Source organism: Panulirus ornatus, chromosome 16 (assembly GCF_036320965.1).
Source record: "Panulirus ornatus isolate Po-2019 chromosome 16, ASM3632096v1, whole genome shotgun sequence".
Taxonomy (NCBI): Eukaryota; Metazoa; Arthropoda; class Malacostraca; order Decapoda; family Palinuridae; genus Panulirus; species Panulirus ornatus.
The window spans coordinates 35,501,949-35,526,997 of record NC_092239.1 but is presented as its reverse complement, the minus strand read 5'-3'; the positions used below and the strand labels follow the sequence as shown (position 1 = coordinate 35,526,997).

The window sequence follows — 25,049 nt, the reverse complement described above, 5'->3', positions numbered from 1 at the left end:
AATAGTATGAAAAGAAAAGATATATATATATATATATATATATATATATATATATATATATATATATATATATATATATATATTACTTATTCATATATTTTGCTTTGTCGCTGTCTCCCGTGTTAGCGAGGTAGCGCAAGGAAACAGACGACAGAATGGCACAACCCACCCACATACACATGTATATACATACACGTCCACACACACAAATATACATACATATACATCTCAACGTATACATATATATATACACACACAGACATATACATATATACACATGTACATAATTCATACTGTCTGCCTCTATTCATTCCCATCGCCACCTCGCCACACATGAAATAACATCCCCCTCCCCCTTCATGTGTGAGAGGTAGCACTACGAAAAGACAACAAAGGCCACATTTGTTCACAATCAGTCTCTAGCTGTCATGTAATAATGCACCGAAAACACAGCTCCCTTTCCACATCCAGGCCCTACACAACTTTCCATGGTTTACCCCAGACGCTTCACATGCCCTGGTTCAATCCACTGACAGCAGGTCGACCCCTGGTATAACACATCGTTCCAATTCACTCTATTCCTTGCAAGCCTTTCACCCTCCTGAATGTTCAGGCCCAAAACACTCAAAATCTTTTTCACTCCATCTTTCCACCTCCAATTTGGTCTCCCACTTCTCCTCGTTCCCTCCACCTCTGACACATATATCCTCTTTGTCAATCTTTCCTCATTCATTCTCTTCATGTGACCAAACCATTTCAAAACACCCTCTTCTGCTCTCTCAACCACACTCTCTTTATTACCACACATCTCTCTTACCCTTACATTACTCACTCGATCAAACCACCTCACACCACATATTGTCCTCAAACATCTCATTTCCAGCACATCCACCCTCCTGCGCACAACTCTGTCCATACCCTACGCCTCGCAACCATACAACATTGTTGCAACCACTATTCTTTCAAAAATACCCATTTTTGCTTTCCGAGATAATGTTCTCGACTTCCACACATTCTTCAAGGCTCCCAGAATTTTCGCCCCCTCCCCCACCCTATGATTCACTTCCGCTTCCATGGTTCCATCCGATGCCGAATCCACTCCCAGATATCTAAAACACTTTACTTCCTCTAGTTTTTCTCCATTCAAACTTACCTCCCAACTGACTTGACCCTCAACCCTCCTGTACCTAATAACCTCGCTCTTAGTCACATTTACTCTCTCATCCCCAACAGACTTCATACTTGCCCCTCTTTCCAAAACTCTTGCATTCACCTCCCTAACAACTCCATCCATAAACAAATTAAACAACCATGGAGACATCACACACCCCTGCCGCAAACCTACATTCACTGAGAACCAATCACTTTCCCCTCTTACTGCTCGTACACATGCCTTACATCCTCGATAAAATCTTTTCACTGCTTCTAGCAACTTTCCTCCCACACCATATATTCTCAATACCTTCCACAGAGCATCTCTATCAACTCTATCATATGCCTTCTCCAGATCCATAAATGCTACGTACAAATCCATTTTCTTTTCTGAGTATTTCTCACATACATTCTTCAAAGCAAACACCTGATCCAAACATCCTCTACCACTTCTGAAACCACACTGCTCTTCTCCAATCTGATGCTCTGTACATGCTTTCATCCTCTCAATCAATACCCTCCCATATAATTCCCCAGGAATACCCAACAAACTTATACCTCTCACCTTTATCCCCTTTGCCTTTGTACAATGGCACTGTGCATGCATTATGCTAATCCTCAAGCACCTCACCAAGAGTCACACATACATTAAATAATCTCACCAACCAGTCAACAATACACTCACCCCTTTTTTAATAAATTCCACTGCAATACCATCCAAACCCACTGCCTTGTCAGCTTTCATCTTCCACAAAGTTTTTACTACCTCTTCTCTGTTTACCAAATCATTGTCCCTAACCTTCTCACTTCGCACACCACCTCGACCAAAACACCCTATATCTGCCACTCTATCATCTAACACATTCAACAAACCTTCAAAATACTCACTCCATCTCCTTCTCACATCACCACTCCTTGTTATTACCTACCCCTTTGCCCCCTTCACCGATGTTCCCATTTGTTCTCTTGTCTGATGCACTTTATTTACCTCCTTCCAAAACACTTTTTATTCTCCCTAAAATTTAATGATACTCTCTCACCCCAACTCTCATTTGCCCTTTTTTTCACCTCTTGCACCCTTCTCTTGACCTCCTGCCTCTTTATTTTATACATCTCCCACTCATTTGCACTATTTCCCTGCAAAACTCGTCCAAATGCCTCTCTCTTCTCTTTCACTAACAATCTTACTTCTTCATCCCACCACTCACTACCCTTTCTAATCTGTCCATCTCCCATGCTTCTCATGCCACAAGCACCTTTTGTGCAAGCCATCACTGCTTCCCTAAATACATCCCATTCCTCCCCCACTCCCCTTACATCCATTCTGCACTCATTCTCTCCTGGTACTTCCTCACACAAGTCTCCTTCCCAAGCTCACTTACTCTCACCACTCTCTTCTTTTCTGAAAAACTCTAAAAATCTTCACCTTCACTTCTACAAGATAATGATCAGACATCCCTCCAGTTGCACCTTTCAGCACATTAACGTCCAAAAGTCTCTCTTTTGTGCACCTATCAATTAACATGTAATCCAATAATGCTCTCTGGCCATCTCTCCTACTCACATACGTATACTTATGTATATTTTTCTTTTTAAACCAGGTATTCCTAATCACCAGTCCTTTTTCAGCACACAAATCTATAAGCTCTTCACCATTTCCATTTACAACACTGAACACCCCCATGTACACCAATTATTCCCTCAACTGCCACATTACTCACCTTTGCATTCACCCATCACTATAACCCCGTCTCATGAATCAAAACTACTAACACACTCATTCAGCTGCTCCCAAAACACTTGCCTCTCATGATCTTTCTTCTCATGCCCAGGTGCATATGCACCAATAACCACCCATCTCTCTCCATCAACTTTCAGTTTTACCCATACCAATCTAGAGTTTACTTTCTTACACTCTATCACATACTCCCACCACTCCTATTTCAAGAGTAGTGCTACTCCTTCCCTTGCTCTTGTCCTCTCACCAATCCCTGACTTTACTCCCAAAACATTCCCAAACCACTCTTCCCCTTTACCCTTGAGCTTTGTTTCACTCAGAGCCAAAACATTCCCAAACCACTCTTCCCCTTTACCCTTGAGCTTTGTTTCACTCAGAGCCAAAACATTCAGGTTCCTTTCCTCAAACATACTACCTATCTCTCCTTTTTTCTCATCCTGGTTACGTCCACACACATTTAGACACCCTAGTCTGAGCCTTCGAGGAGGATAAGCACTCCCCACATGACTCCTTCTTCTGTTCCCCCTTTTAGAAAGTTAAAATACAAGGAGGGGAGGGTTTCTAGCCCCTCGCTCCCGTCCCCTTTAGTCGCCTTCTATGACACCTGAGGAATGTGTGGGAAGTATTCTTTCTCCCCTATCCCCATGATAATATACACTCATATATTTTTTTACAAAGAACTTACAACACATAGGATAGTCAAGTCTTACATATCTGCAATGTGTGTCTGGTGGGATGATGGGAGTTACCATCATAGGCTTCTTGCACATATAGAACCTCTGGTTATAACAGGTGCCCAGACCCCACTGACTGGTCTCGGAGTAGCCATCCCGATAGCCACACACTGGATGGTATTTCAGGTCTGTAAAATAAGCCAGGGGTCATGTGGTGTGAGCTAAGGTTCATGTGATGTGAGCCAGAGAACATATGGTGTGAGCTAGGGAACATGTGGTGTGAGCCAGGGATTATGTGGTGTGAGCAAATAGTAATGTGGTGTGAGCCAATAGTCATGCGGTGTGAGCCAGGGGTCTTGTGGTGTAAGCCAGAAGTTATGCAGTGTGAGCTAGGGGTAATGTGGTGTGACTTGAGTCTTGTGGCATGAGCCTGATGTGAGCCAGGGGTCAGGTGGAGTGGCTTCCAGGAGTCATGTTGTTAAGTGAAGGTCTTGTGGCATAAAGCAGGAATCATGAGGTGTGAGCCTGGGGTCATGTGGTGTGAGCTGAGGGTAACTTGGCATGGGGAGCCAGGAATCATGTGGTGTGAGCTGAAGGTAATGTAGCATGGTGAGCCACGAGTCCTTTAAGTAGAGGTTCATGTGGTGTGAGCCATGAGTTATGTAATGTAAGCCAGTGGTCATGTACTGTGATCCACAAGTCCTCTGGGGTGAATTGACAATCATGCAGCTTGAGCCAAAGATAATGTGGTGTGAGCCAGGAATCATGTCATGTGAGCCATGAATCCTCTGGAGTGAGTTGGAGGTCAAGTGGTGTGAGCCAAGAATCATGTGGCATGAGCCAGGGGTCTTGTGTGAGCAACGACACCTCTGAGATCAGATGAGGGTCAGGTGGTTTGAGCCACAGGTCATAAAGGGTGAGCTAGGTGATACATGGTGGGCCCATCATAATGTATTTAGTATGAAAGCAAAGCAAATAATGCCCACGAACAGGATACCATTTCCCAAAAAAGTCATAATTATGTCTTAAAGAGTTCCTTTCCCCTAAAACGTGATAGCTATGAAAAGAAAAAGTATTATGATACGCTATAACACTACATTCATAGATGGGAGTCACTGCACTATTGGGAAGGAAACTTGCTTCAACTTCGGCCACCCCCAAAAGAGCACTGGCCCATTCCAAATGAGGAATGTCCATTACGTGAAAAGTCTATCAAATAGGGTCTTTATACCATGGTGCCTATGCAGACATGTTCCTGACAATGTCAGTTCTTTATCAAGGTCTACAAAAAGGTTTCCTTGGGTTACAATAATGTCTGTTAATAGTTTTAACACAAAAAGGAACCAAAGCATGTATGTCTGTGTACATGCATCTTGCACTACAAATTTTGCAAATGTACATTATTTGACCAAAAAATTTGAAAAAGTATCTAAACCTTACTTAAAGTCAATAAATATATCAAAAACTATTTCATCGAAGGTTAGGTTACATTTAGTTACATTACATATTTGACTTACTTTTGAAATGGTCTTTTTTTAACTAAAAGGGTAAAAAAATTGCAAGTCTATCTGAGGATCAATTGCCAATTAAACATAAAATATACATATACCATATTGTTCCAATTCACTCTATTCCTTGCGTGCCTCTAATCCTCCTGTATGTTCAGGCCCTGATCACTCAAAATCTTTTTCACTCCATCCTTCCATCTTCAATTTGGTCACCTGCTTCTCCTTGTTCCCTCCAGCTCTGACACATATATCCTCTTTGTCAATCTTTCCTCACTCATTCTCTCCATATGTCCATACTCAACGTACTTAATTGCTGTTTCCCATGTCAGCGAGGTAGCACCAGGAAACAGACTAAGAATGGCCCATCCATGCATATACACATGTATATACTTTTTTTTCTTTTTTTTTTTGTTGCTTTGTCGCTGTCTCCCGCATTTGCGAGGTAGCGCAAGGAAACAGACGAAAGAAATGGCCTAACCCACCCCCATACACATGTATATACATACAAGTCCACACACGCAAATATACATACCTATACATCTCAATGTACACATATATATATACACACACAGACACATACATATATACACATGCACACAATTTACACTGTCAGCCTTTATTCATTCCCATCGCCACCTCGCCACACATGGAATAACATCCCCCTCCCCCCCTCATGTGTGCGAGGTAGCGCTAGGAAAAGACAACAAAGGCCCCATTCGTTCACACTCAGTCTCTAGCTGTCATGCAATAATGCCTGAAACCACAGCTCCCTTTCCTCATCCAGGCCCCACACAACTTTCCATGGTTTACCCAAGACGCTTCACATGCCCTGATTCAATCCACTGACAGCACGTCGACCCCGGTATACCACATCGATCCAATTCACTCTATTCCTTGCCTGCCTTTCACCCTCCTGAATGTTCAGGCCCCGATCACTCAAATTCTTTTTCACTCCATCTTTCCACCTCCAATTTGGTCTCCCACTTCTCCTCGTTCCCTCCACCTCTGACACATATATCCTATTGGTCAATATTTCCTCACTCATTCTCTCCATGTCCCCAAACCATTTCAAAACACCCTCTTCTGCTCTCTCAACCACGCTCTTTTTATTTCCACACATCTCTCTTACCCTTACATTACTTACTCGATCAAACCACCTCACACCACATACTGTCCTCAAACATCTCATTTCCAGCACATCCATCCTCCTGCGCATAACTCTATCCATAGCCCACGCCTCGCAACCATACAGCATTGTTGGAACCACTATTCCTTCAAACATAGCCATTTTTGCTTTCCGAGATAATGTTCTCGACTTCCACACATTCTTCAAGGCTCACAGAATTTTCGTCCCCTCCCCCACCCCATGATTCACTTCCGCTTCCATGGTTCCATCCGCTGCCAGATCCACTCCCAGATATCTAAAACACTTTACTTCCTCCAGTTTTTCTCCATTCAAACTTACCTCCCAATTGAATTGACCCTCAACCCTACTGTACCTAATAACCTTGCTCTTATTCACATTTACTCTTAACTTCTTTCACACACTTTACCAAACTGTCACCAGCTTCTGCAGTTTCTCACATGAATCAGCCACCAGCGCTGTATCATCAGCGAACAACAACTGACTCACTTCCCAAGCTCTCTCATCCCCAACAGACTTCATACTTGCCCCTCTTTTCAAAACTCTTGCATTCACCTCCCTAACAACCCCATCCATACACAAATTAAGCAACCATGGAGACATCACACACCCCTGCCACAAACCTACATTCACTGAGAACCAATCACTTTCCTCTCTTCCTACACGTACACATGCCTTACATCCTCGATAAAAACTTTTCACTGCTTCTAACAACTTGCCTCCCACACCATATATTCTTAGTACCTTCCACAGAGCATCTCTATCAACTCTATCATATGCCTTCTCCAGATCCATAAATTCTACATACAAATCCATTTGCTTTTCTAAGTATTTCTCGCATACATTCTTCAAAGCAAACACCTGATCCACACATCTCTACCACTTCTGAAACCACACTGCTCTTCCCCAATCTGATGCTCTGTACATGCCTTCACCCTCTCAATCAATACCCTCCCATATAATTTTCCAGGAATACTTAACAAACTTAAACCTCTGTAATTTGAGCACTCACTCTTATCCCCTTTGCCTTTGTACAATGGCACTATGCACGCATTACGCCAATCCTCAGGCACCTCACCATGAATCATACATACATTAAATAACCTCACCAACCAGTCAACAATACAGTCACCCCTTTTTTAATAAATTCCACTGCAATACCATCCAAACCTGCTGCCTTGCCGGCTTTCATCTTCTGCAAAGCTTTTACTACCTCTTCTCTGTTTACCAAATCATTTTCCCTAACCCTCTCACTTTGCACACCACCTCGACCAAAACACCCTATATCTGCCACTCTATTATCAAACACATTCAACAAACCTTCAAAATACTCACTCCATCTCCTTCTCACATCACCACTGCTTGTTATCGCCTCCCCATTAGCCCCCTTCACTGAAGTCCCATTTGCTCCCTTGTCTTACACACTTTATTTACCTCCTTCCAGAACATCTTTTTATTCTCCCTAAAATTTAATGATACTCTCTCACCCCAACTTTCATTTGCCCTCTTTTTCACCTCTTGCACCTTTCTCTTGACCTACTGTCTCTTTCTTTTATACATCTCCCACTCATTTGCATTTTTTCCCTGCAAAAATCATCCAAATGCCTCTCTCTTCTCTTTCACTAATAATCTTACTTCTTCATCCCACCATTCACTACCTTTTCTAATCAACCCACCTCCCATGCTTCTCACGCCACAAGCATCTTTTGCGCAAGCCATCACTGCTTCCCTAAATACATCCCATTCCTCCCCCACTCCCCTTACCTCCTTTGTTCTCACCTTTTTCCATTCTGTGCTCAGTCTCTCCTGGTACTTCCTCACACAAGTCTCCTTCCCAAGCTCACTTACTCTCACCACCCTCTTCACCCTAACATTCTCTCTTCTTTTTTGAAAACCCATACAAATCTTCACCTTCGCCTCCACAAGATAATGATCAGACATCCCTCCAGTTGCACCTCTCAGCACATTAACATCCAAAAGTCTCTCTTTCACGCGCCTGTCAATTAACACATAATCCAATAACGCTCCTGGCCATCTCTCCTACTTACATACGTATACTTATGTATATCTCGCTTTTTAAACCTGGTATTCCCAATCACCAGTCCTTTTTCAGTACATAAAGCTACAAGCTCTTCACCATTTCCATTTACATGCCCCTAAATATATGCCCCTAAATACACATATACATATTAACATATACACACATACACATACACAGATATATACATATATACACATGTACATATTCATACTAATTGCCTTCTTCCATTCCTGGTGCTACCATGCCCCACAGGAAACAGCATCACTACCCCCTGCTTCAGTGAGGTAGTGCCAAGAAAAAGACAAAAAAAAGGCCACATTCATTCACACTCAGTCTCTAAATGTCATGTGTAATGCACTGAAACCACAGCTCCCTATCCACATCCAGGCCCCACAGACCTTTCCATGGTTTACTCAAGACATTTCACATGTCCTGGTTTCAGTCCACTGACAGCACATCGACCCCAGTATACCACGTCGTTCCAATTCACTCTATTCCTTGCACACCTCTCACCCTCCTCTATGTTCAGGCCTCGATCGCTCAAAATCTTTTTTGCTCCAACCTTCCACCTCCAAACTGGTCTCCCATTTCTCCTTGTTCCTCCACCTCTGACACATATATCCTCTCCGTCAATCTTTCCTCACTCTTTCTCTCCATATGTTCAAACCAGATGAATGATATTCAGTACTGTAACCTCAAGATGAGGTATAATTGACAACATACCAGGAATGAGGACTTACTGATATCACTGATGGCCTTCCAGAGGGTGAAGGTAAGGGGTGAGCCATCCACCCACATTATCTGATTCCAGTGGTCCTCATCACTCATCCCAAGCCACATGTGAAAGCAGCAGTTGTCTGAGGTGCCACCACCACCATAGAGACACATAGTAGGTCAGGGATTATGTTTAGCTGGGAGACTATCCACTCCTCGGGGCATATGAAACATCTGGGGTAAACCATGGAAAGGTCTGTGGGGCCTGGATGTGGATAGGGAGCTGTGGTTCCAGTGCACTACACATAAGAGCTAGATTGAGGGTGAATGAATATGGCCTCTTTTTTTTTTGTCTGTTTTCCTGGTGCTACCTCGCTGAAACAGGGGGAAGCGATGCTGTTTCTTGTGGGGCAGGGTAGCACCAGGAATGGATGAAGGCAGGCAAGTATGAATATGGACATATGTATTCATGTATGTTTGTGTATGTGTATGTACATATGTAGATGTTATGCATATTCATACATATGTATATGCACATGTATGGGGGTGTATGTATATATGTGTGTATATGAGTACATGGGCCATTCTTGGTGTATGTATATATGTGTGTATATGAGTACATGGGCCATTCTTCATCTGTTTTCTGGTGCTATCTCGTTTATGCGGGAAAGGGCGAGCAACTACAATATACAAATAACAAATATATATATATATATATATATATATATATGGTAAAGTGTGTGAAAGAAGAAAGCTGAGAGTAAATGTGAATAAGAGCAAAGTTATTAGGTACAGTAGGGTTGAGGGACAAGTCAACTGGGAGGTAAGTTTGAATGGAGAAAAACTGGAGGAAGTAAAGTGTTTTAGATATCTGGGAGTGGATCTGGCAGCGGATGGAACCATGGAAGCGGAAGTGGATCATAGGGTGGGGGAGGGGGCAAAAATCCTGGGAGCCTTGAAGAATGTGTGGAAGTCGAGAACATTATCTCGAAAAGCAAAAATGGCTATGTTTGAAGGAATGGTGGTTCCAACAATGTTGCATGGTTGCGAGGCATGGGCTATGGATAGAGTTGTAAGCAGGAGGATGGATGTGCTGGAAATGAGATGTTTGAGGACAATGTGTGGTGTGAGGTGGTTTGATCGAGTAAGTAACGTAAGGGTAAGAGAGATGTGTGGAAATAAAAAGAGCATGGTTGAGAGAGCAGAAGAGGGTGTGTTGAAATGCTTTGGGCACATGGAGAGAATGAGTGAGGAAAGATTGACCAAGAGGATATATGTGTCGGAGGTGGAGGGAACGAGTAGAAGTGGGAGACCAAATTGGAGGTGGAAAGATGGAGTGAAAAAGATTTTGTGTGATCGGGGCCTGAACATGCAGGAGGGTGAAAGGAGGGCAAGGAATAGAGTGAATTGGATCGATGTGGTATACCGGGGTTGACGTGCTGTCAGTGGATTGAATCAGGGCATGTGAAGCGTCTGGGGTAAACCATGGAAAGCTGTGTAGGTATGTATATTTGGGTGTGTGGACGTATGTATATACATGTGTATGGGGGTGGGTTGGGCCATTTCTTTCGTCTGTTTCCTTGCGCTACCTCACAAACGCGGGAGACAGCGACAAAGCAAGAAAAAAAAAATATATAACTATAAATAAGGGGCAAGTATGAAGTCTGTTGGGATGAGAGAGCTTGGGAAGTGAGTCAGTTGTTGTTCGCTGATGATACAGCGCTGGCGGCTGATTCATGTGAGAAACTGCAGAAGCTGGTGACTGAGTTTGGTAAAGTGTGTGAAAGAAGAAAGTTAAGAGTAAATGTGAATAAGAGCAAGGTAATTAGGTACAGTAGGGTTGAGGGTCAAGTCAATTGGGAGGTAAGTTTGAATGGAGAAAAACTGGAGGAAGTAAAGTGTTTTAGATATCTGGGAGTGGATCTGGCAGCGGATGGAACCATGGAAGCGGAAGTGGATCATAGGGTGGGGGAGGGGGCGAAAATCCTGGGAGCCTTGAAGAATGTGTGGAAGTCGAGAACATTATCTCGGAAAGCAAAAATGGCTATGTTTGAAGGAATAGTGGTTCCAACAATATTGTATGGTTGCGAGGCGTGGGCTATGGATAGAGTTGTGCGCAGGAGGATGGATGTGCTGGAAATGAGATGTCTGAGGACAATGTGTGGTGTGAGGTGGTTTGATCGAGTAAGTAACGTAAGGGTAAGAGAGATGTGTGGAAATAAAAAGAGCATGGTTGAGAGAGCAGAAGAGGGTGTTTTGATATGGTTTGGGCACATGGAGAGAATGAGTGAGGAAAGATTGACCAAGAGGATATATGTGTCGGAGGTGGAGGGAACAAGGAGAAGTGGGAGACCAAATTGGAGGTGGAAAGATGGAGTGAAAAAGATTTTGTGTGATCGGGGCCTGAACATACAGGAGGGTGAAAGGAGGGCAAGGAATAGAGTGAATTGGATCGATGTGGTATACCGGGGTTGACGTGCCGTCAGTGGATTGAATCAGGGCATGTGAAGCGTCTGGGGTAAACCATGGAAAGCTGTGTAGGTATGTATATTTGCGTGTGTGGACGTATGTATATACATGTGTATGGGGGTGGGTTGGGCCATTTCTTTCGTCTGTTTCCTTGCGCTACCTCGCAAACGCAGGAGACAGCGACAAAGCAAAAAAAAAAAAAAAAAAAAAGCAATATATATTTCCACACATCTCTCTTACCCTTACATTACTCACGCGATCAAACCACCTCACACCACACATTGTCCTCAAACATCTCATTTCTAGCACATCCACCCTCCTGCGCACAACTCTATCCATAGCCCACGCCTCACAACCATACAACATTGTTGGAACCACTGTTCCTTCAAACATACCCATTTTTGCTTTCCGAGATAATGTTCTCGACTTCCATACATTCTTCAAAGCTCCCAGGATTTTTGCCCCCTCCCCCACCCTATGATTCACTTCTGCTTCCATGGTTCCATCCGCTGCCAGATCCACTCCCAGATATCTAAAACACTTTACTTCCTCCAGTTTTTCTCCATTCAAACTTACCTCCCAATTGACTTGACCCTCAACCCTACTAAACCTAATAACCTTTTACTCTTTTACTCTCAGCTTTCTTCTCTCACACACTTTACCAAACTCAGTTACCAACTTCTGCAGTTTCTCACCCACATCATCCACCAGCACTGTATCATCAGCGAACAACTGACTCACTTCCCAAGCCCTCTCATCCACAACAGACTGCATACTTGCCCCTCTCTACAAAACTCTAGCATTCACCTCCCTAACAACCCCATCCATAAACAAATTTAACAACCATGGAGACATCACGCACCTCTGCCGCAAACCGACTTTCACTGGGAACCAATCACTTTCCTCTCTTCCTACTCGTACACATGCCTTACATGCCATTTCATGAGTGGTGGGGTGGCAGCGAAAATGGATGAAAGCAGCATGTATGAATATGTACATGTGTATATATGTATATGTATGTGTATGTACATGTGTGTACATGTAGAAATGTAGAGGTATATGTGCATGTGTTGGCGTTTATGTAAATACATGTGTATGTGGGTGGGTTGGGCCATTCTTACGTTTATTTCCTTGCGCTACCTTGCTAACGCGGGAGACAGTGACAAAATATAATAAATATATATATATATGACGTGAGGGGACTGGGTGAAGAATGGGATGTATTTAGGGAAGCAGTGATGGCTTGTGCAAAAGATGCATGTGCCATGAGAAAGGTGGGAGGTGGGCAGATCAGAAAGGGCTGTTGTTTGTGAAAGAGAAAAGAGAGGCCTTTGGACAATACTTGAAAGGAAGGAACGCAAATGCGTGGGGGATGTAAAAAAGAAAGCGGCAGGAGGTCAAGAGAAAGGTGCAAGGGTTGAAAAAGAGGGCTTGAGAGAGATTCTTTAAGGGAGAATAAAAAGATGTTTTGAAAGGAGGTAAACATAATTAATAAAACAAGAGAACAAATGGAAACATTGGTGAAGGGTAAAGGGGGGAAGAAATAACAGGTAGCGATGAAGTAAGGAGAAGGGTGTGAGTATTTTGAAGGTTTGTTGAATGTGTATGAAGACAGAGTGGCTAATATTGGATGTTTTGGTCGGGGTGGTGAGCGAAGTGAGAGGGTCACGGAGAATGATTTGGTTAAGAGAGAAGAGGTAGTGAAAGGTTTGTGGACAATGAAATCTGGCAAGTCAGTGGGTTAGGATGGTACTGCAGTAGTTTACTAAAAAAAAGGGGGTGACTGGTTGGTAAGGACATTCAATGTATGTACGGATCATGGGGAAGTGCCTAAGGATTAGCAAAATGCATGCATAGTGTCACTGTACAAAGGCGAAGGGGATAAAAGTGAGTGTTCAAACTACAGAGGCATAAGTTTGTTGAGTATTCCTGGAAATTATATGGGAGGGTAATAACTGAGAGGGTGCAGGCATGTACAGAGCATCAGATTGGGAAAGAGCAGAATGGTTTCAGAAGTGGCAGAGGATGTGTGGGTCAGGTGTTTGCTTTGAAGAATGTATGAGAAATACTTGGAAAAACAGATGGATTTGTATGTCACATTTATGGATCTGGAGAAGGCATGTGATAGGGTTGATGGAGATCTTTTGCGGAGGTTTTAAGAGTGTATGGTGTGGGAGGTAAGTTGCAAGAGGCAGTGAAAAGTTTTTACCAAGGATGTAAGGCATGTGTAGGAGTAGGATGAGAGGAAAGTGCTGGTTCCCATTCTACACTCAGTCTCTCCTGATACTTCCTCATACAAGTGTCCTTTCCCAGCTCACTTACCCTCACCATTCTCTTCTCCCCAAAATTCTCTCTTCTTTTTTGAAAACCTCTACAAATCTTCACCTTCGCCTCCGCAAGATTGTAATCAGACATCCCTCCAGCTGCCCCTCTCAGCACATTTACATTAGTAAATACTCACATTAAGTAAAAAGTATCTTCGCTTACTAGCACAAGATTACTGATAAGTGTTAAATGGAGGATAAAAATCTCTATGTACCAGCAAGACATCAACTAATTAACAAAAAAATTCACTGACAAATAGGGAATATATTCTGGTCACTGGTGAGAATGATCGCTGAGGATAAAAAAATAGTGTGTGTTTACTGATTTCACGTCAAGGACTAAAGACCACATCGTTGTCAAAATATGAAAATATGAAAATATGAAAAGACTGCCTTTAAGAAAGGGGACACATTATTGTTATCCGAATACCAAAGCTTGACAGCTTAGAAAAAAGAGAGAGACATAATGCAATGAAGAACTCTCGAGCTGGAAGCAGCTATATATTGTTCATGCAAAGCAATGGCCTAGGTTTTGGCAGGGCCACATAAGCAGCCAGCTCTTGTGAGCATAAGCATAAGTAATATCTACAGAAGAGGGAAAGGGAACTAGTATTGCAACATAAGACAAGCAGGTTAAGCTTTAAGGTCTAACTAGGAGAGATAATATGCTGGAGTGATTTTCACTGGACCCTATCATGTAAGCGGGTAAAGCTGGAAGCAAAATAGCAACTCAGCAACTAACCTACCAACATAATCAAACTGACATTAACCAACATAAATAATGAACTCACCCAGTGACTCATGAACTTTACCAATCCCCCATTTACAAAGCTATACAGCTACTAATCTTACCAACGCCCTTAGCATAAAAAACAAATCCTACTAGCATAACCAACAACAACCAGTTAGACATTTACCATAACAGCCATCTACCCTCTTACTCACTAATTTAACCACATATTCACCTGCTCCCCAGCATAACAATCCATGCCCCATCAACTTACCCTCTACTACAGCCATAACTACCTAGTTACTCTCCAAAACCTACTATCCACTCACTCATCAACTTAATCATCCACCCTCTCACTCACCCTGATACACCACCAACATAATTCCTTAACCACTAACTCACCAGTATGGCCATTTACCCACTCACTCCTCTACACACTTAATTCTCCAGTCTCTCATCCACATTCACCACCAGCCCACCTTCTCCATGACTTATAAGCCACGCCCTTACAGCTACTGACGATGGTGGTGATGAAGTCGTTTTCCTCCTGGGTATGTATGGACACCAGATCGCCTCCCCTGACCTGACAGTCCCACCTAGCATCCTGGAAGATTCTGTGGGTGTCTTCAGCGTGAGAGTACCAGTAGCAGTAGCCATCGTGGGACCACCACCCATCCTCACAACCCATAAGGTGCGCTGTATAGGAATCATACATAATGCATGAGAAAACTTATATAAATGGCTGTGAAATCTACAAGTTCACTGGACAAAGATTCACGTCAAAGTTAAAGCAAGTCATGGTTAAGTTTGTCTCCTACATTAGGCCTCAAAAGTTGAGATAATGTTATGTACATTTTCTTTTGAAAATCACCTGAAGAGGTATCTGTGAGGCACAATTTTTGAGGGAATATATAGGATATGGTGTTCCATTTCCATATATTGGCTTCTATGCAATAAACTTTTCCTTCTTCAGGAGTTAACGGTTCTTGGCTGTGCAAACACTGCATCTATTTAGAAATGGACCACATCATATAACTCATCCTTGTCCTGGGGTGTAGAATACACAGAAGGGAAAATCAAACAGATAAGGTTATAATCTCTCCTTGAGAGAGAGATAAACAAAAAAAATAAATACTGGTAGAAGAAAACAAATGGACTGAGTGTTTCAAGGAGCAATGAAAATGGCGTGCATGGGGTTAGTGTATTATAGAGATATGCAATACAAGAAAATGATAACTTGACTTTCAAAAAAGATCTAACTGTGCAAAGGGTATTTTGCAAAATGAATGCAAAGTTTTGTAAGTAAAAGGCTACTGGAAGTTATTCAGCATATTAGATGTATTTTCTGAGGCTTCTGTGTGTTGGAGCAGACAGACACGGGGAAATCTTGCAAAAGGGCTAGAGGGAGTCTTCGAGGAGAAAAAAAAAATGTACTGACATCATATCTAATCTTTGGAGCACAAATGGTTTGGCTGTCAACTTGACATTTAAGGTCAAAGGCTCAGCCATCTTCCATAAGGATTGTGCTCAAAAGGTTACTCTTCTGTGTTTATGCCAATGATTAAAGATGATAACTAAGTCTTATTCAATACAACACCTGACATGTCCAAAACACTTTTAAGCTCAAGATAATTCAGCTCTCAACCGATCTCATGACGTTTCTGTTGGTTGTCGTTGTCACATGGGTGAAAAAGGAAATTTCTATTCTGGTTTCCAAGACATTTTTAATCTAGCAAGTTCACCTCTATGCCTCCAATTGGTGCATATATCCCCCACGGAAAAGGAAAATAACTTTCCTCCCTTAAAAGATATAGATCCCTAGGCTTGAAGTTTCTCCTGTGTGACCAAAAACAGACCCACTTTCACCTTTGACTTACAGGGGAGGAGCTCACAGCCAGAGGCCCTAGACGAGTCACAGGCGAGGTTGCTCCAACTGGCAGGGTTATCGCTGCTCAGACTTTTGGTAATCTCTGCACAGCGATCTATCTGCAGGTTATTGGGCTCCCCTACATTCCATAGGGTGAAGTCTGCATCCTGCCCATCACTCCAGGTCCACTGTTTCATCTCCAAATTGTACAGCAGCCCTATCCATGACCCTAGGCTGGCATTGGACATCACTTCTGACAGGGAGACACCATGAGCTGTGTAGTGTGCAGCATTTCATGGTTAAGCCACATATCATCCAAAAAAAAGAATTCAGTTCTTATACATGACATCAAACGGGTATCAAAATGGCTAACGAGGTAAGCGAATGAGCGTTCTTTACCTATGGCAGTTATTTGAAGATGTGCATGTTTTACATACACACACACATGTATATATCACATCGTTCCAATTCACTCTATTCCGGGCAAGCCTTTCATCCTCCTGCACACTCAGAACCTGATCGCCCAAAATCTTTCTCACTCCATCCTTATATCTCCAATTTGATATTACCATTCTGCTGCTCTTTCCATTTCTGACACATATACCCTCTTTATCACCCTTTCCTCAATCATCCTCTCCACATATACATACCATTTCGGTGTATTACACAACAGCTAAAGACTGAGTGTGAACAAATGTGGCCTTTTCTGTCTTTTCCTGGCGCTACCTCGCTGGAGGGGGAGGGGGGGATGTTATTTCATGTGTAGCGGGGTGGCGACCGGAATAGATGAGGACAGCAAGTATGAATATGTACATGTGTATATATATGTGTATGTCTGTGTATGTATATGTATATACATGATGAAATGTATATGCATGTGTCTGTGCGTGTATGGGCGTTTATGTATATGCATGTGTACGTGGGTGGGTTGGGCCATTCCTCATCTGTTTCCTTGCGCTACCTCACTGACGCGGGAGACGGCGCTTAAGGACAATAAATAAATAAATATACATAAATATATATATATATATATATATATATATATATATATATATATATATATATATATATATACATTATTATTATTATTAGTATTTTGCTTTGTCGCTGTCTCCTGCGTTTGCGAGGTAGCGCAAGGAAACAGACAAAAGAAATGGCCCAACCCACCCCCATACACATGTATATATATACACGTCCACACACGCAAATATACATACCCATATATCTCAATGTACACATATATATACACACACAGACATACATATATACACATGCACACAATTCACACTGTCTGCCTTTATTCATTGCCATCGCCACCTCGCCACACATGGAATAACATCCCCCTCCCCCCTCATGTGTGCGAGGTAGAGCTAGGAAAAGACAACAAAGGCCCCATTCGTTCACACTCAGTCTCTAGCTGTCATGCAATAATGCCAGAGACCACAACTCCCCTTCCACATCCAGGCCCCACAGAACTTTCCATGATTTACCCCAGACACTTCACAGCCCTGATTCAATCCACTGACAGCATGTCAACCCCGGTATACCACATCGATCCAATTCACTCTATTCCTTGCCCGCCTTTCACCCTCCTGTATGTTCAGCCCCCGGTCACTCAAAATCTTTTTCACTCCATCTTTCCACCTCCAATATGGTCTCCCACTTCTCCTCGTTCCCTCCACCTCTGACACATATATCCTCTTGGTCAATCTTTCCTCACTCATTCTCTCCATGTCCCCAAACTATTTCAAAACACCCTCTTCTGCTCCCTCAACCACGCTCTTCTTATTTCCACACATCTCTCTTACCCTTACATTACTTACTCGATCAAACCACCTCACACCACATATTGTCCTCAAACATCTCATTTCCAGCACATCCACCCTCCTGCGCACAACTCTATCCATAGCCCACACCTCGCAACCATACAACATTGTTGGAACCACTATTCCTTCAAACATAGCCCATTTTTGCTTTCCGAGATAATGTTCTCGACTTCCACACATTCTTCAAGGCTCCCAGGATTTTCGCCCCTCCCCCACCCTATGATTCACTTCCGCTTCCATGGTTCCATCCGCTGCCAGATCCACTCCCAGATATCTAAAACACTTTACTTCCTCCAGTTTTTCTCCATTCAAACTTACCTCCCAATTGACTTGACCCTCAACCCTACTGTACCTAATAACCTTGCTCTTTTTCACATTTACTCTTAACGTTCTTCTTTCACACACTTTACCAAACTCAGTCACCAGCTTCTGCAGTTTCTCACATGAATCAGCCACCAGCGCTGTATCATCAGCGAACAACAACTGACTCACTTCCCAAGCTCTCTCATCCCTAACAGACTTCATACTTGCCCCTCTTTCCAAAACTCTTGCATTCACCTCCCTAACAACCCCATCCATAAACAAATTAAACAACCATGGAGACATCACACACCCCTGCCACAAACCTACATTCACTGAGAACCAATCACTTTCCTCTCTTCCTACACGTACACATGCCTTACATCCTCGATAAAGACTTTTCACTGCTTCTAACAACTTGCTTCCCACACCATATATTCTTAGTACCTTCCACAGAGCATCTCTATCAACTCTATCATATCCCTTCTCCAGATCCATAAATGCTACATACAAATCCATTTGCTTTTCTAAGTATTTCTCACATACATTCTTCAAAGCAAACACCTGATCCACACATCCTCTACCACTTCTGAAACCACACTGCTCTTCCCCAATCTGATGCTCTGTACATGCCTTCACCCTCTCAATCAATACCTTCCCATATAATTTACCAGGAATACTCAACAAACTTATACCTCTGTAATTTGAGCACTCACTCTTATCCCCTTTGCCTTTGTACAATGGCACTATGCAAGCATTCCTCCAATCCTCAGGCACCTCACCATGAATCATACATACATTAAATAACCTTACCAACCAGTCAACAATACAGTCACCCCTTTTTCAATAAATCATCCAAACCTGCTGCCTTGCCGGCTTTCATCTTCCGCAAAGCTTTTACTACCTCTTCTCTGTTTACCAAATCATTTTCCCTAACCCTCTCACTTTGCACACCACCTCAACCAAAACACCCTATATCTGCCACTCTATCATCAAACACATTCAGCAAACCTTCAAAATACTCACTCCATCTCCTTCTCACATCACCACTACTTGTTATCACCTCCCCATTAGCCCCCTTCACTGAAGTTCCCATTTGCTCCCTTGTCTTAGTTTTTTTTTTTTTTCTGCTTTGTCGCTGTCTCCCGCGTTTGCGAGGTAGCGCAAGGAAACAGACGAAAGAAATGGCCCAAACCTTGTCTTAGTAACGCACTTTATTTAACTCCTTCCAAAACATCTTTCTATTCTCCCTAAAATTTAATGATACTCTCTCACCCCAACTCTCATTTACCCTCTTTTTTCACCCCTTGCACCTTTCTCTTGACCTCCTGTCTCTTTCTTTTATACATCTCCCACTCATTTACATGTTTTCCCTGCAAAAATCGTCCAATGCCTCTCTCTTCTCTTTCACTAATAATCTTACTTCTTCTACCCCACCACTCACCACCCTTTCTAATCAACCCACCTCCCACGCTTCTCATGCCACAAGCATCTTTTGCGCAAGCCATCACTGCTTCCCTAAATACATCCCACTCCTCCCCCACTCCCCTTACCTCCTTTGTTCTCACCTTTTTCCATTCTGTACTCAGTCTCTCCTGGTACTTCTTCACACAAGTCTCCTTCCCAAGCTCACTTACTCTCATCACTCTCTTCACCCCAACATTCTCTCTTCTTTTCTGAAAACCCCTACAAATCTTCACCTTCGCCTCCACAAGATAATGATCAGACATCCCTATAGTTGCACCTTTCAGCACATTAAACATCCAAAAGTCTCTCTTTCACGCGCCTATCAATTAACACGTAATCCAATAATGCTCTCTGGCCATCTCTCCTACTTACATGCGTATACTTATGTATATCTCGCTTTTTAAACCAGGTATTCCCAATCACCAGTCCTTTTTCAGCACATAAATCTACAAGCTCCTCACCATTTCCATTTACAACACTGAACACTCCATGTATACCAATTATTCCCTCAACTGCCACATTGCTCATCTTTGCATTCAAATCACCCATCACTATAACCCGGTCTTGTGCATCAAAACCACTAACACACTCATTCAGCTGCTCCCAAAACACTTGCCTCTCATGATCTTTCTTCTCATGCCCAGGTGCATATGCACCAATAATCACCCATCTCTCACCATCAACTTTCAGTTTTACCCATATCAATCTAGAATTTACTTTCTTACACTCTATCACATACTCCCACCACTCCTGTTTCAGGAGTAGTGCTACTCCTTCCCTTGCTCTTGTCCTCTCACTAACCCCTGACTTTACTCCCAAGACATTCCCAAACCACTCTTCCCCTTTACCCTTGAGATTCGTTTCACTCAGAGCCAAAACATTCAGGTTCCTTTCCTCAAGCATACTACCTATCTCTCCTTTTTCCTCATCTTGGTTACATCCACACACATTTAGACACCCCAATCTGAGCCTTCGAGGAGGATGAGCACTCCCCGCGTGACTACTTCTTCTGTTTCCCCTTTTAGAAAGTTAAAATACAAGGAGGGGAGGGTTTCTAGCCCCCCGCTCCCGTCCCCTTTAGTCGCCTTCTACGACACGTGAGGAATGCGTGGGAAGTATTCTTTCTCCCCCATCTCCAGGGAGACATCAGTGGATTGAATCAAGGCATGTGTATGGGGGTGGGTTGGGCCATTTCTTTCGTCTGTTTCCTTGTGCTACCTCGCAAACGCGGGAGACAGCGACAAAAAAAAAAAAAAATATATATATATATATATATATATATATATATATATATATATATATATATATATATAGTTTAATTCATCTTAAGTATATTTCTACGTGTGGTCTCCTCAGACAAGCCTCAGGTCTTACCAGCAACGAAGAAGTTCTCGTCGAAGCTGTGGATGCTTACGAGATCAGCCTCTGGGTCCCATCCCTGGCAGGCGGCGCGCGCGGCGTCCCAGCTCATCTCCTGCCCGCTTCCATGGTAACACTTTCTTTCATGGTACGTCCAGCCCTCAGGGCACGTCTCTGCCAGGTCATGAAGGAAGGTACATCAGTGAAAGCTCACCCAGCATATCTATGTAGAGTGTATATGTTAATTACAGGGGAGGGTGATCACACACACACACACACACACACACACACACACACACACACACACACACACACACACACACACACACACACACACACACACACACACAAATTTCTAAACCAAGAAAGAGATATGATTTCATATAATGGAGGAGGCCCCACTGTTCTCTAAAAATATTTTGATCTTTATACCGTTTGTTTTGGGGAAGACGCCATTACAGATGGCCCAAAATTTTCATATGATGCTTTACCATTCATCCCTAAAAGATTACCAATATTCAAATATATGAACAAGATCAGAAACAACTGTACAATATTTCCTATAATAGACGGCGAAGACATGTTCACGAGACTCGAACCTTACACCTAACTTAAATAAGGTTTACGCCTTCAGATATAGCCATCCGCTATGGCTTTTCTTGATAATCTCTGTAATTTCTGTCTCAAGGAGACACGGCGTACAAATATCAGACATTTCAAAAACACGATGATGAAAAAACTAGGGGTCGCCTACCGATGGCGTCTTATGGCCATGAAAATCGATGTTTTCAGCCGAAACTGTAGCCAAAAGTAACTAACAAGAAATGGAAAATCTTCATGTCATGGGGTTGTATAATAATCTGAAGACAAGTGACAATCAACGTCACCTGCTGCTTTGTCAGGTAGATATGTGTATCCATTCGAGCTGCTTCGTAACTATGACGTATTTCCGAACGCAAGAAAATATTTTTCAAATATCTTGTACATGGATCTACCTATTTAGTTACCACATTCTTATAATTCCACCATTACGGGGTATTTTTTCAACAACACATTCTATCCATAGGATCATATATATATATACCCATTTACTGACTGGTTTTGATAATTTCCAAGATAACTGTGAATATGAGATAGCCGTCAGGACTGCGGTTAGATCATCTTCATCTTCATCGTGGGAGATAGGCACGATAACCTCGTAAAGGGGGCGAAAACACAAGGGGGTTAGGGTGATGCACAAAAAAAAAAAAAAAAATGCAGGGGTAGGGTCATCCATAGATACGCAGAAGTGGGCGTCGAGGATTGTATGCTCTTTACCCATACGCCGAAGTGGGCCTCGAGGATTGTATGCTCTTTCCCCATACGCCACACTGTCGGAATGGAAAATTACGTCGTCTCCTTCAGACGGTGGAGGCCTGGGCTTTCCAGAATGAGCACCAGCGGGTTGTGATCGACGAGAGATCTAAGTATGGTAGTTCCAGCATTTACAGGCAGCACTTCTTCGTGGTCCACACTGCCGCCACGAGTTCTAACTCCATAATGGTATCTGCTGTCTCCTCCTCGCACTGAAAATGAGAACCATACTTCACCGGCCTCACCTTCTCACTGTGGCGCTGAAGAAGGGTGTAACCTACACTTTTCCTACACGAAGCGTCTGTCCTCAGAACTGAAGAAAAGGGCAGGATCGAAGTAAGCGAGAACTGTAGTCGAGCCAGGGATTGTTTCATGTCCCTCGAATGATGCGCGGAGGGTGTCTGTCGATGTTGCTATATTGGGGTGAAGTGTGCGACCTGGTTTACCAGGCCCTTGAATGACCTGAGATCCGTAATGCTGGTGGAGGTGGGAGAATCTGCGATCGCAGTCAACTTACCTGGGTCTGCAGTCACACCCTGGGCTGTGATGCCATACCCACAGAATTCGGCAGACTGGCTGGCAAACGCAAACTCGTGGTTCACGGATATGCCGTGCCTTTGGACATAGTGAAAGTGGATTTATGTAGACTGCCATACGAGCATGTAATCCACGTCCTTGGCACAGTTGTTGGCCCCTTAAAGTGCGATGTCGCCACGTCTGCAGAATTCGTCCTCTGTGGACACCAATCCCACAGGAGCCACGTAATAAAACGTATAACGTTCCCATGGCGAGGAAGGAATCCCTAAACATAGGCGATGGGGCTCCATAAGTGTAGAACTTAGTCCCCATTCTGTACAATTAGCTGCACAAGGAGAGATTTTACAACATCCTTCAATTCCCCCGATTCAGGGCCTGTGTTTTGTCTCGGTTTAGGTAGCACTGTCCACACCACTAATATTTCTGGCGTCTGAGAACTTGCAGTACCGCTGAGGATCTTTGGCGAGAGCGTTATAAAATTAAGTCCTGACAACAGTGCACCTACACTGCTCACACTATAGACAGCGTTTAGCAAGCAGGACAGAACGTTCCCGATGCGAACTGAATGAATTACGAGAAGAGCGAAGAAAAGAATAGACAAAAAAAATAAAGGACAATACAAAATCCTAAAGAAAATGCCATCATGAAACTGGCTTCTATACTTGTGAGGCTGGCGGACCATCATAAGGAAAGTATATATTGCCAACTGGCAACATAATGACAGTACACTACTTACTTAGAGACAACTGACATTGTATTAAGTCCAATGAATATATATTTAGTCTCAACTGACAATATGTTAAGTCAAATGACTTCATACTGTCAACTGACTATAAGCTTAAGTAACAAATGACCATTTACTGTCAACAGATTATATACTTTACGTCAACTAAACTTATACTGACAATGCCAACTGACCATATGCTAACAGTGTCAAATGACCGTACTATCAGGGTCAACCCACCATATACGAACAGTATCAACTAAATATGTACTTAGTGTCAACTGACCATATACTAAGATTGTCATCTAGCTATATATTCATTGTAAGCTGACCACATGCTAACAAGGTGAAGTATCTATAAACTAAGTGTCAAATGACTATATATATAACAGCAGTGTCAACTTACTGAGCAACATCTTGCAGGCATAACGAAGCTGTTGGTCACACTTATCATCGACCCAGTAACCCCATGACGCCGAGCTGTCAGCACGTATCTGAAAATGATAAAAAATAACCCTCAGTTTGCAGGGTTGATTTCATGTGTCGTGTAAACCCTTGGGCACGACAAAATGACTCTTAGGCAATAGAAAGTTATGCTAAGTTTTCATGGGTGTTCTGTATTTCTATAAGAGTTTCAAGCTAAGCCTCGGCTACAAAGGTAGGTTAAGGTTGGTTTTCAAGGGTTTGCTTATTTATGTTTCGCAGACTTTTGGGGTAACTAACTTCACATTTTCCCAGATCTGCGTTGTACTGTTTCTTACCTGGTGTATATTCTCGTAGGATAAAATAAAAAATAATGCTCCACATCATATGGCACTGGTGTAAGTCATGAAAACTAAAAAGAAGTTCACTTGATATGCTCAAATTCCATAATTTAATAAAGTGACAGCCCTAGAAATGGTCTTTTTTTTTTTTTTTGTTAACCCTAAATTTTCCCCAAGCGACACTTCAGAGCCCTCCCCACTACCGACTTATTTATTACCATAGAATATTTGATAGTGCTCCAAATCATCCTCTGTCAGTCTTGATATGTTCTCTAAACATGACTATATCACTGCAAAACAAATTTGAAAATATTTCAAAGCTGATTACGATGTGCCCCTACACTGAAATGTTACCACA

General features: G+C 42.8%; 1 protein-coding gene across 3 annotated transcripts in view; it reads right to left on the bottom strand.

Moving 5' to 3' along the window:
* Window positions 1-25,049, bottom strand: part of LOC139754254 (macrophage mannose receptor 1-like) — a 77,247-nt gene that overhangs the window by 39,909 nt on the left and 12,289 nt on the right. For 2 of the 3 annotated variants that reach the window (XM_071671595.1, XM_071671594.1), the window contains exons 11-16: window positions 24,334-24,421; window positions 21,329-21,487; window positions 16,372-16,614; window positions 15,005-15,190; window positions 8,998-9,114; window positions 3,601-3,752 (exon numbers count right to left, since the gene is read on the bottom strand). In XM_071671595.1, coding sequence (XP_071527696.1) covers window positions 3,601-3,752; window positions 8,998-9,114; window positions 15,005-15,190; window positions 16,372-16,614; window positions 21,329-21,487; window positions 24,334-24,421 — 945 coding nt within the window. The remainder of the gene's footprint in view (window positions 1-3,600; window positions 3,753-8,997; window positions 9,115-15,004; window positions 15,191-16,371; window positions 16,615-21,328; window positions 21,488-24,333; window positions 24,422-25,049) is intronic. The other variant, XM_071671596.1, reaches the window with a different exon arrangement.